At 42.9% G+C, this 15,323-nt stretch overlaps 1 protein-coding gene across 1 annotated transcript; it reads right to left on the bottom strand.

The window, feature by feature from the left end:
- Window positions 1-2,422: 2,422 nt before the first annotated feature.
- On the bottom strand, window positions 2,423-13,378 carry LOC123407210 (cyclic nucleotide-gated ion channel 1-like). The gene is made up of 8 exons (XM_045100289.1): window positions 13,163-13,378; window positions 12,244-12,353; window positions 11,412-11,943; window positions 10,624-10,836; window positions 8,665-8,954; window positions 8,471-8,582; window positions 7,553-7,789; window positions 2,423-3,494 (listed from the first exon to the last, which is right to left on the bottom strand). Exons 2-8 carry the CDS (start codon window positions 12,270-12,272, stop codon window positions 2,796-2,798), a joined length of 2,112 nt encoding a protein of 703 aa, XP_044956224.1. The 5' UTR covers window positions 12,273-12,353; window positions 13,163-13,378; the 3' UTR covers window positions 2,423-2,795.
- Between the last annotated feature and the right edge of the window lie 1,945 nt (window positions 13,379-15,323).

Raw genomic sequence — 15,323 nt, 5'->3', positions numbered from 1 at the left:
TGACTGAGTGAAGATTGTCAAAAGAATGGATGACATGCATGACATCCACCTTGATGATGGACCAACAACGCTTGAAGAAGGTACCGGTGAAACCATCCGGCCTAGGGGCTTTGTCACTAGGCATTTGATCAATCACGGATTTAACCTCATCCTTGGTAATGGAGAGTCAAACTCGACAAGGTTATGGTCGCCAAAGTCAAGCTCATCCCAATTGAAGTCCATGGACCGACGGTCCCCTTTCCCCAAAGCATGGGAGAACTGCTAGTGAATCAAGCTCTCCTTTTGCTCGTGATCAGTGATCCAACCATTGTTGTGTTGGATGCTATGAATGTTTTTTTTCTTCACATTGCATTCACCCTCCGATGAAAGAATTTGGTCTTGGCATCACCCTCTTTCAATGCGGAAATCCTCGCACATTGCTTTTCCTCGCTCTCTCAAGCACCGCTAAGCTCACAACCTTTCTTTTAAGCTTAGCCCAAAGGTATTCAAGGATGGAGAGGTCTCGTCCCTCTTGGGATATGTCTAGGCATAGAATCATCAAAAGGGCGGCATGAAGGTGAAGCTTTCCTTGAAAAACAACTTTCGACTTCATTCATGGAGCCTCATCCCCGTCTTCTTAAGCTTATGAAAGAGCCTTTGGTAGGACTCAACATGATTGCAATCCTCATTCCAAGCATTAAGCACAATCTCGTAAATCTTCGCACGAACGTTCAAAAAATCCGAATTTGAAAGTACTAGGCCTACGAGGCCCACTATCATCCGCGGGGAGAAAGGGATAATGGTCGGATAAAGATGAGGATAGGGCGTACATCACGGTGAGTGTCCCAATCCACATACAAAAGAAGGTGTCGAGCTTGCACATTGTCGTGATCCGTTCATTAATCAAGTTTTTTTTTTTTGAGAAATCGTTCGTTACTCCAAATGAACCTCCGCTTCTGGAAATGGATCTCACTTAGCTCGATGTTGGAGAAGCAGTTGTTGCGCGAACGATTTACATGTGCAGCGAAGATCGTCTTGGTCTCGGCCTTAGCAGCTACAGAGGAGTACTCCCTCCATTCAAAAATACTTGTCGGGGGAATGGATGTATTTAGATGTATTTTATTCATTTTTACGATAAGTAATTTGAGACGGAGGGAGTATGTATAAGGAGCAATATATAAAGAGCACATGAGAGATGAATAAACGAGAACAACTTGTATTATAGGTCAATACGAACGTAAAGCCCGGCAGAGTACTGGAACTCGGATCAAATTTAACAGTTTTCTGTCTTTATTATTTAATACTTCATCCGTCCCAAAATAACTGTATCAAGCTTAATACAATTTTATACTAAAGCTAGTATAAAGTTGAGACACTTATTTTGGGACGGAGAGTATTAAAGAAGGTTCCGTCTCAAACTTAGCAAAGCACATCAACTTGTAAGTTGCAGAATACTCCCTCCATATCAAAATAAGTTTTTTAGAGATTTCATTAGGAAACATACGAAGCAAAATGAGTAAATCTATATTTTAAAGCATGTCTATATACATCCGTACGTAGGCCCACTATCATCTACGGGGAGAAAGGGACAATGGTCGGATAAAGATGAGGATAGGGCATACATCACGTGAGTGTTCCAATCCACATTACAAAAGAAGGTGTCGAGCTTGCACATTGTCGTGATCCGTTCATTAATCAAGTTTTTTTTTTGAGAAATCGTTCATTACTCCAAATGAACCTCTGCTTCTGGAAATGGATCTCAGTTAGCTCGATGTTGGAGAAGCGGTTGATGCGCGAACGATTTACATGTGCAGCAAAGATCGTCTTGGTCTCGGCCATAGCAGCTACAGAGGAGTACTCCCTCCATTCAAAAATACTTATCGGGGAAATGAATGTATTTAGATGTATTTTATTTATTTTTACGACAAGTAATTTGAGACGGAGGGAGTATGTATAAGGAGCAATATATAAAGAGTCCATAAGAGATGAATAAACGAGAACAACTTGTATTATAGGTCAATACGAACGTAAAGCCCAACAGAGTACTAGAACTCGGATCAAATTTAACAGTTTTCTGTCTTTATTATTTAATACTTCCTCCGTCCTAAAATAACTGTATCAAGCTTAATACAATTTTATACTAAAGCTAGTACAATGTTGAGACACTTACTTTGAAACAGAGAGTATTAAAAAAGGTTCCGTCTCAAACTTAGCAAAGCACATCAACTTGTAAGTTGTAGAATACTCCCTCCATATCAAAATAAGTCTTTTTAGAGATTTCATTGGGAAACATACGAAGCAAAATGAGTAAATCTATACTTTAAAGTATGTCTATATACATCCGTACGTAGTCCCCTGATGAAACCTCTAAAAAGACTTATATTTAAGAACGGAGGGAGTATATCATAAACTGAACACAATGGATCAGACATTAACGTGTATGTTAAGGAAATAATGTAAGAATCCATTTATTCTGTACTCATGCAAGTCCACATACGAGTTTATATCTGGGCGTAAACATACTTATCAGCTACTCTCATAGTGGGGGACTATGTTGCATTCTCGGGTGGCAACATAAAGAGGACTGGGCTGCGCTCATTATGCACAATGTTATACACAAGACCAGATCACTAATCACATCACACCATTGCCTAGTGTTACTGTCTAGACCAGGTAGCAACATATCATCATTGAATCGCTACGCTACTGCGATCCCCTGGCTCGCCTTTGAACCGCTAGCGAACACCGTAAGCAACATCAGCGATGCAACCGCACAGATCGTGCAGAAAATAACACTATCAAGGCACTCATGCAAACTACTGCTCCTCTGCGGAGAAGTTGGGTTCTGCTGGCTTCTGTAACAGCCTTGCAGGCACCCTTTCCTGCAGCCGGGCCTTCCGGGTGGCATTTCTCCTCAAGGTCCGCATCATGTTGCGAGCAAAACGTGAAGCGTATATGGCCGCACCGAAGCTGAGCGAAGTGGAGCCATCGTTCACAATCGCGAGTTGCAGTCTCTCCTCCTTCTCGCGCAGAGCATCTTCCATCTTCTTTCTGCAGCGCCTGTGCCAGGCTGCTTGTATGAAACAGGCGGCCCAGGTTCTCCACTGCTGTGAATAGAACCTGAAGGTGTGCCGGAGCTGTTTGCTGTGTAGCCGTCGAAATTGCATGGCCACAAACTTCAGGTCTTCAGCCATCAAAGCAAAGGCTTCGACTTCAGACATTGACTTCACCGTCCTAGTTGAGCTGGGGAGACTGGTTGCCGAGTTGGGATCAAGAGCCCAGGTAAGAAGCTCCTCGCCGCAGAAATCTCCGCTTTTCAGAACGTCAGAGTTGAAAAAGCCAGTTTTTCCACCGTTTGTTGTCATGCTCATGAGGTTTCCTCTCGTGATAAAGAACATTTCATTTACTGGATCACCCTCACGAACAATGCAGCCACCTTCTGTGTACAAAACAGGCTTTAGGCAGTCGCACAAGGCATTCAAGAGCTGATCATCCATTTTTTCAAACATTGGAACCTGAAAATTAAAAAAGAGCAAGGTAACACATTCAGGGTAACCAAGAGCAAAGAGTGTCTCTCAAAGAAACAGCATGCTAGTTGCTAGGCTGCTAGTAAACTTTACAGGGTCATGTAAATCCACATTACTAATCACACATTAATAAATGGGCAATACTTCAGATGCACAAATATCTATACCTACTAATAAAGCAAGGTGCGTTTCTCCGACTTTTTCATCCGTACACTACCTATTTTTTTCTATCCGAGGTGGTACTAATTTTTTGTGCGTTCGTCTGCTAGAACAGAAAAAAAAACGATTTGTCCAGAATATCATAAGTGGGCCGCGCGCTGTGGCCCGGCGAAGTCAGCCCACTTATTTTTATGTCCATGCTGCAGGAAAAATCATATGTTCCGCATGTGGCGACAAATAGTCGGTGCTTTGCACAGGGCACCCAAGAATGGGCTGGCCCATGTTTTTATTTCCGTGTTTTACTTCTATTTTTATTTTCCTTTCTCTTTTTTCTTCTTCCATGTTTATTTTTATTTTCAAATTTATTTGGTAAATTCCACAGTTTCAAAAAACGTTCACAAGTAAAACAATAATCAATATTATAAATTCAAAATTCAAAATTTTGTTGTTATTTGAAAAATATTCAAAACTTGGAAAAATTAGTTTCCCATTTTTTTCAAAAAATGATTGTGTTTTTAGAAATTGATCATTATTTTTAAGAATAAAATTCCATATTACCAAATTTAGAAAATATTCTTGTTTAAGTGAATTGTTCACAACTCAAAATATTTTTTTGTATAAAAGACACACATTTTCTAAAATTGTTCTGAATTTCCAACATATGTTCCCTTTTTAAATAATTGTTCCCAAATTCAAATAAGGTCCACGTTTTTATGAAAATAGTTGGTGTTTACAAAAATGATTGTGAATTTTAGAAGATGCTCCCGTTCAAATTTTGTCCGTGGTTCTCCAGAACTGTACAAAATTTTCAAAAAGCTCTTCGGGATTTAAATGTTGGTTCGTGTTTCCAGGAATATTCAAAAACTTTATATCTTATTAAAATCCCTCGATTGAATGGAAAAGTAGATTAAAATATTTTACGGGCCTTCTTTCGCGTGCAATGACATAACAAAACTCTCAAATGCCCTCGATCAATGAATGGGAAAATACTGGATTGATTACTTCACTTGCGGCGAAATCGAGAACCTAAATGTTCCTTTCCGTTGTGAACACAAGGTTTTGCTTGCACATATAATTTTCACTAACTTGAAATGCATACTATTATTCTTCCGTTGCAACGCACGGGCATATGTGCTAATTAGAAACAAAAGCTGGACAATGGCACTTTGTGACCGTATCCAGTTGGATACCTTTCTAAGAAGATGCAAACCCAACAGGAACCAATATGAATCATTCATAAGTCAAACTCGTATGATTTGGTGTAAAAATAGCTTAACAGTTTATTTGAGGAGCATATTTTCCAAAACTGGTTCATCCTGGGATTAACAATTAACAATTACAGCTCAAGTGATACACTTGGTTGGAAAAAGTAAAGTGCAACAGGAAGAAATATGGATTATTGTTATGACCGGCGCGCATTATAGCCGCCGGCAGTCTACGGGCAGTTAGGGGCTTGGCCCATTTATCGTATTTTTATTAGTAGTTAGGAGACTATATAAACTCGTGTAAATACCCGTTTGGAGATTAAGAAGTAGCAATCATTATTGCTCGGCTTCTGCCAAGACCCTAACCCTAGCCGCCAAGCGGCCATCTTCCTCGCACGACCACGGCGTTGTGGCGCCGTCGCACGCGCCCCCAGCCTCGCAGGCCAACCTCCCACCCCTATAACCTACGCCGGCGCCCTGGTAGGAGACCTGCTCCTATCAATCTGGTATCAGTTGTCTCGGGTGCGATCATGTCCACTCCTCAGCCCACCGCCTCCTAGCCGTCGCCCGTCACCGCCACGCTGCCGGCCCTCTCCGGGCCGATCACCTCTGCCACCGGGCCGCGCGTCGCCGCTCCCTTCGTCTTCACGCCGGAAGAGATGACGGCTACGCTCCAGGAGCTCGGGCAGGCGGTTGCGGGCATCCGCACCTTCCTCTCGGGCCCCTATGCCCCGCAGCCGCCCGGCGCCCCAACATCAGCAGTTGCCGCCGCTTCTTCTGCCAACCTTCTTGGCCACCCCACACTCCCAGGGAACTACGGCTGCCGACTTGGTGGCGTCCTCGTGCCCGGGGGTCCCCATCCACCAGGTTCGGTTTCCCCCGTCGCCGTCTCCATTGCCGGCGTGGCTCGCCGGGTCCCTTGGGCCGGTCTACACGACGGCCCTTCAGCTGTCGGTGCTGTCGCACCAGGCCGTGTCGTACAGCGGGACCTCCGACGCGCCGGCCCCTACGACGGCGTGGACGGACCCCTCTTCCACGGACGCTCTCTGATGCCCGCTTTTCCGGCTCCGTCGCCCTCGCTTTTCAGCGCCGCAGGCGTGCACCAGCCCGCCCTTCACGCTCAACAGCCGCCGCGTTTCTCGAAGCTCGAATTCGCCACCTACGACGGCACCGTCAACCCCCTGAACTAGCTCAACCAATGCAAGCAGTTTTTCCGAGGGCAGCGCACGCTCGCATCCGACCGTGGAAGTCCGTCAATTTCACGGTGGTGGACCGTTTCTCCAAGTACGCCCACTTCATCGCGCTCGGCCACCCCTACACCGCCTCCACCGTCGCGCACGCCTTCTTCGACGGAATAGTCCGTCTCCACGGGTTTCCCTCGTCGATCGTCAGCGACCGTGACCCGGTGTTTACCGGCCATGTCGGGCGTGAAGTTGCGACTGAGCACGGCGTTCCATCCGCAGACCGACGGTCAGTCAAAGGTGGTTAACAAGGTGATTGCTATGTACTTACGCTGTGTTACAGGTGATCGCCCACGCGCCTGGGTGGACTGGCTCGCTTGGGCGGAGTACTGCTACAACACCTCCTACCACTCCGCCCTGCGTGCTACTCCGTTCGAGGTGGTCTACGGTCGTGCTCCACCGCCCATCCTTCCGTTCCAAACGGGGGCGGCTTAGAATGAGGCAGCAGGCAAGCTTCTCCGCAGCAGGGATGAGATCCTTGCCGAGGTGCGCCAACGTCGTCTCCAAGCCCAGCAGCTGTCCAAGAAATACTACGACGCCCATCACCGTGAGGCGGAGTTTGCGATGGGTGATTGGGTCTGGCTGTGGCTTCTCCATCGCACCACAGAGTCGCTCGACCCGCGGGCCAAGCGCAAGCTCGGGCCGCGTTACGCCGGGCCGTTTCAGGTGTTGGAGCGCATCGGCAACGTCGCCTACCGTCTCCAGTTGCCGTCGGGCGCCCGCAACCATGACTCTTCCATGTGGGGTTGTTGAAACCTTTCTGCAGTGCCCCGCTAGCGACCTCGCCGGCTTTTCCACTAGCCGCCGATGGTCGTCTCATTCCGGGTCCCGAGAAGGTGTTGAAGGCCCAGCTGAGCCGCGGTGTTTGGCGCCTTTTGATACAATGGCAAGGCCTTCCGGAGGAGGACGCCACTTGGGAGCAGCTTGGAGTTTCTACAGCATTTTCCAGACTTCCAGCTCGAGGACGAGCTGTTTGCGCAGGCGGGGAGAGATGTTATGACCGGCACGCATTATAGCCGCCGACGGTCTACAGGCAGTTAGGCCCAATAGCAGTTAGGAGCTTGGCCCACTTATCGTATTTTTATTAGCAGTTAGGAGATTATATAAACTCATGTAAAGACCCGTTTGGAGATTAAGAAGTAGCAATCATTATTGCTCGGCTTCTGCCGAGACCCTAACCCTAGCCGCCACGCGGCCATCTTCCTCGCGCGCCTCCAACCTCGCCAGCCAGCCTCCCACCCCTATAACCTACGCTAGCGCCCTGGTAGTAGACCTGCTCCTATCAATTTTCATGATTTTATTACTGGGTGTATATAGTTCGATTGTTTGCTTAATTAACTAATTTTTTGAAAACTTCCTAAAAATGGGACTAGCATTAGTATTTATTGTCAGCCCAGCAAGTTGACCTGCGATCAGAAACTTGTATGTTGTAAAAACATACCCTCTTGAGAAGTGATAAACAAAGATGTCGTTTTATAGCCCTTCTAAGATCCTTGGGGAGGTTCATCAGGAGGTGCTCTTCATCAACCCCGCTTGTCTCTTGCCATCTATATTGTTCATAACGCCGTATTCGCTCCTTGAGGTTATCAGGAAGAAGCCGATATGACATCCATTGGTCTGTGTCGCGGCTTTTCACTCTCGTTTCTTCTATTCTCAGAGTAGCTGACTGCAAATATGTCTGTAAAAGTTGCAAAAAGGGGCAAACGAAAACAGTAAGCACTTGAGCATGAATTAGCTACCCAAACAGCACAGCAGTCACTTGCACACAAATAACGACATAATTGATATTTCAATATCAGATAGAAACTGAAACAATCTTTGTATTACTTATTACACAACTTGAAAATACCTATTCGTGTGTGTGAGTGTGCGCGCACGCGCGCGCACGTGCGTGTTTGTTAAAAATAAGAAATTAACCTCTTTCTATGCTTATTTGGATAAATCAAACATTTTTGTGCCAAGACTATATTGGTTTATCTCGCAAGTCATAATGGTATAGCATGTGGCATAGTTCCACGACTTTAACTGTATGACGGTAGTATTCACAAGTCACCGCCAAGATGAGTCCATCTTTCTCAAGATCAGTTGGACAGTTTTTCGCCTTTATGTAATTCAATAACAAATATTTCTTCTGTCATGGAATACATTTAAGCACCAGTCTAGCACTCCAGGTCTCCTATTGATCATGGAGGAATCAGAATCATAAAACATTAGCATGTTTCTGTTTCCAATGCAAGTTTTATTGATGCAATAACTTTCAAGGATGATATATTTTTATTTGAAAGATATCTACAATTCTGAACTAAAATAGAGAAAATGAATAAGATTATGCATAGCTATCAGTCACACATATTATTACCTGCATATTACCGATCAGAAGTGAGAACAAAACTAAGCCGGATATTGAGACAAAAACTGCAAACAAATTCTCCCAAGCATAAGTGCTTGTTTTTAGGTTTTGGCCAAGCGAACTGCATTAAATAGACCAAGACAGATATAAGTGTTATAAAATCTAAACATATTTATGTAGTGCAGTTTCGTCTTTAGGCAAACCTGAGATTTTGCAGACCCCACCAGACACAGTAAAATAATTTCGCGAAGAAATCTGTTGACTGCGAAACATTATTTATAGCTGGCACAAAGATTCCAAAGAGTGGGTCTGGAAGATTGTCTTTGGTTATATTTGGAACGCAAACATTCTGCAAGAAAGCATTTCCAGCATTTGTACCACCATTCCCACAGTATAGATATGCAGGATTACAGTCTCTAGTAAGACTGCAATTCTGTTTCCAGCAGGCATCTTTGCGTTGAATAGAAAGCAAGTACCAAACTGCTCCAAGGACCTGCAGCAATTAAAGATTACCGGTAAACATTTAGCCATCGAGGCTTGGTTACATTTCACATTTAAACTTCTGAAAAGTAGTCCATTATGCTGAATATAGAACTAGATGATGACATACAAATCAACCTAAAATGCTACATACCACCTTCACTTAATAACAGATGTCACTTCAGACATTGACATGACCTAGAATATACAATCTCAAGTAATTGACCATTGAAAATAACAATAATAACAAGTTCACAAAAATTATGAGATAATGTTATATTCTATAAGACTTGTGTGATAAACCAATACTATTAGAAAATATTTGAATAGACTGTAAAAAGTGGAAACAAGTGAAAAAATACCCCTTAGCAACGCTATTAGGAAATTGGTACATATGTGCTAGAATATATCTCGACAGGGTGCTGAGCTTATCAAGGGCATGTTTGGTACAACGGATTTTCAGCAATTTCGCGGAAAATAGTTTATTTCCCATCGGAATTGGGTAAAACTCACATCTTCCAAGTGTACCCAAAATATTTTACAATTCTTACGAGATAATTCCTAGGGGGTGGATGCTCTTGCAGTCTTGCATAAACATTTGCAGCATTATTTATAACCAGCCTCTAGGTAGAAACTCCTTAAATATTTTGAACATTATGATGACGTATTTTACACTATAATACCAGACTACCACATAGTTAGCCTCACACCCTTCATTAGTAGCATCAGCAAGCTCGTCTACACACTGCGCGAACCTTATTTGTAAGGTGGGAATAGACAACTGCAAACTCTTCACAGGGACACATCAGCAGTGCTGCCCCCTTTGCAGTCTAGAGCAGGAGATGGCAACATGAGCATGCCATGCTTATTTGTACGAAAGTTATGGTCTAGAATCCTCAACTAGTTGAACTGTGAGACCATGTGCCCCACAAAACTTCGATAATCTAGTGGATTGGTGGCAAGCAGCGGTCAATGGATTCCAACCTTGCTTTAGGGGCTACCTCTGGAAAAAAAAGAGAAATGGAGCAACCATCCAAACAAAACACTTAGCCCCCAGCATTTCCCAAGATTGGCAGACTGAACAATGAGAGAGTACCCCTCAGATACAGCAAAATCATAATAAAAAAGGTCAGTTTTTGCATTCCGAAGAGTGATAGACCTGGAGAAATATATATTAGATGCAGTGGGTTTTTTTCACACAAAGGATACTTTTAACTGAAAGAAGTACAGGATACACCTTGCTTTGGTGATTAGTTGTTCTAAACAACATGCAGCAAATAAACAAAGACAATTTTACGACTTATATACAGTATAAATTGGTACTCCTTTGAACTAAAACCCACGCCACTTACTTTGGATGGAGGGAGTACTAAAAAGTTAATGATCAAAACTAGGACCATGTATTTTCACACAGATAGGAAACCAAGGTGGATGTTATGCACAATTATAAAAAAAAGGAAAAGGGGAAGCAATTGAGCTGTAGAACTGACATACTGTGTCGCCCCCATCGACAAAGTTAATGGAAAATCGCATGCCAAACTTAGGCACATATTTTTTAATCCACATAATTTCTTACCGTACATGAAACTACTCATGCTATTACTATCATATTGCAAAAACAAACAGCTGGTTTACATAGTTGCAGTTTTCACAATACAGAAATTAATGAACCAAGCACTTACATGGCTGGCAAGCATGTAAATTATTAGATTGAAGGCAGCACCAGCCCATGCTGTCTCTGTAATTATCCCAGCAGATCTAGTGATTTGAAGATATAATGGCCTTATTCGGATTACCCGAGGTACATATTGGCATATAACTATAAGCATCAAGATGTTTTTGGCTTTCATGAACTGTGAGACCTGAAGAGTTGGCAGGACAATCAAAATGACCACCTGGTAACAAAAGTTGATCAAGGTTACGTGCTTGACTTCAAGATATAATAGTAAAAAGGTGTATATTTACTGCACTATGGGAACTGCAAATTACAGAAAATTCACCAAATAGAATGATAGCATCGTCATAATCTATATTCATCTCAACCAACACTCCAATATGTGAACTGGTACAGCATAAGTATAACTCTTGACACAGGCAAAAACTATTTTTACACAGTACAACTCTTGAAACAGGTGAAAAACTATTTTTACATAGCTCTCATGCATGGACTACCAGGCGCACATCCACATGAATAAAATTCCCATAGAAAATAGTATATGATATTAAATGTAAAGAAGCATTTGCTATGATGTGATCAAATGCTTCATGCTAAGCCTAACCAAGTACTCCCTCCGTTCCTAAATATAAGTCTTTTAAGAGATTTTACTAAGCGACTACATACAAAGCAAAATGAATGAATCTATACTCTAAAGTATGTCTATATACATCCGTATGTAGTCCCCCTAGTGAAACCTCTAAAAAGACTTATATTTAGGAACGGAGGGAGTAGATAGCAATCATAACATAATACCTGAGGGAGGGGTAAAACAGCACAGACATCAATCAGAAAATATGTTGACAGATACCGCTTTGCTATAGCATATCTATCCTCGACCAATACACCCCTACCAAAATTTGTAGAGGAAGACGTGATAAAGCCTGTCCGAAATTGGAATATGATATGGAGTATATAAAATATATCTGTGAAAGAGCGCAGGACACTTGCAGTGATTTTCATCTTCCTATCCAAATACCAGCAAAGATTTTTATCATTGATAACCGGGATATAGAGGAACAATGGGTCCACAGAGACTGCAAAAATACATGATAATACAAATATCTTGTTCCATCTTTGCAGAAATGGTCCTTGAGGGTGAAAAACATTTTGCATGGACTTCCGGTCTTCCAGCATTGATCTCTTCAAGGTTTCAGAACGCAAAAAGTTTCCAAGAAATGCAAATAATCCACCAGTTCTTTCTTTAAGTGATCTAAATACACAATGTCTGCGTGGTGAAACTGCGTTCTCTGAGATAACAGATTGCTCTGATTTGCAGTCCTGAAATCTGCACATATCATCAAGCCAGACAAAAAACTCAGAACCGTCATACCATGAAGTTTTCTTCAGTGGTTCATCCTTTACACATTTTGAGGTAGAGGGACCAATCAAACCATTGTATGATGAAAGTAGAGACACCACAGTTCCATGTACTCTTATTCACATGTGTTGCATTAATTCCTCAAAAATCATGTGTTTCGTTGCTAACTTGCTATAACAAAGAGCTGGAGGATGCAAGTTTGACAAACCATTGTTCTATGGAAACTTCTCAAACAACAGGGAAGGGGGGGGGGGGTAAGAAATTTACCTAACATATCTGTCCTCTCTTTCCATCATTATCTCCACCAGGCGAACAGTTAGCAGCTAAGAGTGGTAGATCAATTCTTCAAGGTTTGGAATTTGCATACATTGAGTTCCCTGTTGATTATCAAGTATAAGTAAGAGCAACAAACAAGAACTTTCTACATCAACAAGACAACAATCCCCTAATACATCTGACAGAAATGTCCAGCGAGGTAGCTTAAATACTGTCAACCAGATTACCAAATAAAATGATAAATGGTGATTCAGTATAGGGTACTCAGATCCCTTGGTATACTTTATAAGGGATAACCGTCAAACTACTAGGTGGTTAAAGTTTGCCAGACAGATAAAGGTAACTATGCAGTGAGTATAAATACCATAGAAATAGATGCAAAGGTTTTTCCAACATGGCTCACTTTCCATGGGCATCCAGTTTGGCCACAACCAAAGACACAGTACATATAAGAACAAAACAATCGTCCGTGTACGTAGAGTCACCTTATAGAATAATTAGATTGTTCCTTTCAAAACAAACCCAATTGCTGCTGCGACGGACAAAAGTATAGCAGAGTATAACGTTAAAATGCCAAATTTAGCCTCGCCTGAAATTAACCCTCTAGCACCCATGGTTCCGCCTAACACTTGGCAACCACAAACCCAAACCCGCAACCTCTACAGCCAGAGCAACACAGCCTAACTTCGATGCTCAAACTAGATAAAATCGAAATTAACGACAGACAGAAAGACGCAAGCACTAGAGAGACTACAGTACGATCATGCTCCTCCCGCAGCGGCGCGCAGAAGCCGCCAGCTCGCCGAAAAATCACACGCCGGAGCTAAGCGCTTACAGGATCACGCCGCGGAATCGTAAGACGGAGCGGACAGAACTGCAACAGGCCCGAGTAGGGGAGGAGGGAGCTTACCTAGGGTTTGAAGAGGGTTTTCTCTCTCTCCCCCCTTGCGCCGTGTTAGGCGGGCTGGCGGGTGGACGGAGGGGAATGAGACGGGCGGTGGGATGGAATGGCAGGGGAGACCGGGGTTTCGCGGTCATGCGGCATGGTGGTAGTTGCCGCGGAATGGTGGTCGTCGTGGACTGGAGGACGAAGGGGACCAAAGGGGAAAGGTGGGTGGCCGTGGAGCCCCTCGTGGTGGACTCCACAATGACCTTGCCTAGTCTACCCCGTCCAGGCGTCCAGCACGCCGGCCAAGTTCCAAATCATTAATTAAGCCAAATAATAACGTTTTACACTTTATCCATAAGGATTCACCTTAAATCTATTTTGCACGAATCTTAGAGCAAGTACAATAAAGTGACATAAACAGGCTATAAGAATTACTAGCAAAAGAGTCCGTGCGTTGCAACGGAAGAGAAAATAACGCATGCTCTGAACGTAATATATTTTCACATGGCATCACATTTGTGTTGCCGACAATGGCTTTAGTGCTCACACAACGAAAACGCGTTTGAATGTACAGTCACTCGGAATAAGATGAGAAATATGTTGTTTCTTCCCACAAGGTTTTTCAAAGATGTGCATGCGTGGTTAACAATGTTTTCTTTTCTCTCAATTTGATTTTAAGTTAATGGATCTTTATTGCAATTCGTATCGTCGCCGGAAAGAGAGAAAAAAAAGGACCGTGCACTACAAATTAAGTTTGCATCAAAAATAATATTTAAGAAGTATTCAACAGCTAAAAATAACATCCTATTTAGATTCTACACATTATTTTAATCAAATTTCATATATAACGTGTTAAAATCAGAGTTACGGTTTAAAAGATATGGATAATTTTGTTTTAGATAAAATGTGGACTGATTAACTGAAAAGTCAGGGTTTTTTGTTAAAATACAGAGGGCGGGTTGATTACCTGAAACATCAGGGGGTGTTCTGAAAAATGCAAAAAAATGTTTTGTTTTCTGACTTAAATCCGGACTGCGGGTTGATTACCTGAAACATCAGGGGGTTTTCCGAAAAATGCAAAAAACGATTCGTTTTCTGACTTAAATCTGGACTGCAGGTTGATTTCAGGAAACGTCGGGGGCTTTTTGTAAAAGTGGCGCGACGGACGACAGAAACAGTCGGCGCTTTATTATTAGGGAGAGATAATATTATATTCTTGCTTAGTTAGAGGAAAGAGAGAGGAGAAGAAAGAAGAGAAGCGGGCTTTTGGCGAGTAGCCAGCTGCAACATGAGACGCAAGACACTTTGTGAGATTGTAAGGTGGGCCAACTACTACTAATGTAGTACATCTAAAATTTACTATTGTATATGCTGGCTATTAGGTTGACTGTATATGACATGACAACTCCTTATAACGGATTGTTGGTTGTATTATTAACCATGCTCTTAAAAAAATCGTTAAAAGTTCAGTGTCACGTAGACATCATCGTGTGTGGACCTTGGAGAGTTCGTCACACGACCCACAACACGAGGTAGATAGCTGCACCATGTGGGTGAACCAGTTTCTGTCCACAGTCATTATCTAGTCCACGCACATGTGGGCGAACTGTTCTTCGTCCACAGAACGCTCGTATGTTGCTAGATGGAAATTGCAGTTGCGCGTACGGGACAACCAGGTAAACTCACATGAAACTATGATTCGTTGCTAAATGGCAACTGCAATTGTGTGTACGTGGCAACCACTACAAGGCAACTACGATTAACCATATATGACAACTATAGTTGGACCACATGTGATAACTACGTAAACACACATGGCAACTATTCCGAGTAACTAAAGTGCCATCCTATGGATAACTATAGTTAACCAAAACAGAGAGAGTTGACATGTTTTTTCAACTACATTTGTCGTTTCAAATTACTGAAATTGCCATCCATGGGTAACTAAAATTTCATTCCGCATGTAACTAACTTAGTTGCGTCATGTGTGTGGGTAATTTTGCTTTGTGCCACACGTAAGATGAGGATGAGTAGTATTTGTTGAACGTAGCACGAAGTAGATGCACACGTGTGGGCATTTTAATATTCGCCCACACACGACATGTGTGGGTTGCTTCCTCACGTACGCCACACACGGTGTGTGAGTGGATGTCTAATATACCATATATGCGGTGAATATCGG

The sequence above is a fragment of the Hordeum vulgare genome, chromosome 7H (assembly GCF_904849725.1).
Source record: "Hordeum vulgare subsp. vulgare chromosome 7H, MorexV3_pseudomolecules_assembly, whole genome shotgun sequence".
NCBI lineage: Eukaryota > Viridiplantae > Streptophyta > Magnoliopsida > Poales > Poaceae > Hordeum > Hordeum vulgare.
Note: the sequence above shows the minus strand (reverse complement) of the source record. Positions and strands in the feature narration are given on the sequence as shown.

What these genes read in the sequence shown, in the direction of transcription:
- LOC123407210 (XM_045100289.1), bottom strand. Translation starts at nt 12,272, where the DNA reads ATGATGGAAAGAGAGGACAGATATGTTAG. An exon ending in AGAGAGGACAGATATGTTAG is followed by an intron (nt 11,944 to 12,243) that starts GTAAATTTCTTA and finishes TGATATGTGCAG; the next exon opens with ATTTCAGGACTGCAAATCAG. An exon ending in GTTTATCACTTCTCAAGAGG is followed by an intron (nt 3,495 to 7,552) that starts GTATGTTTTTAC and finishes TTTAATTTTCAG; the next exon opens with GTTCCAATGTTTGAAAAAAT.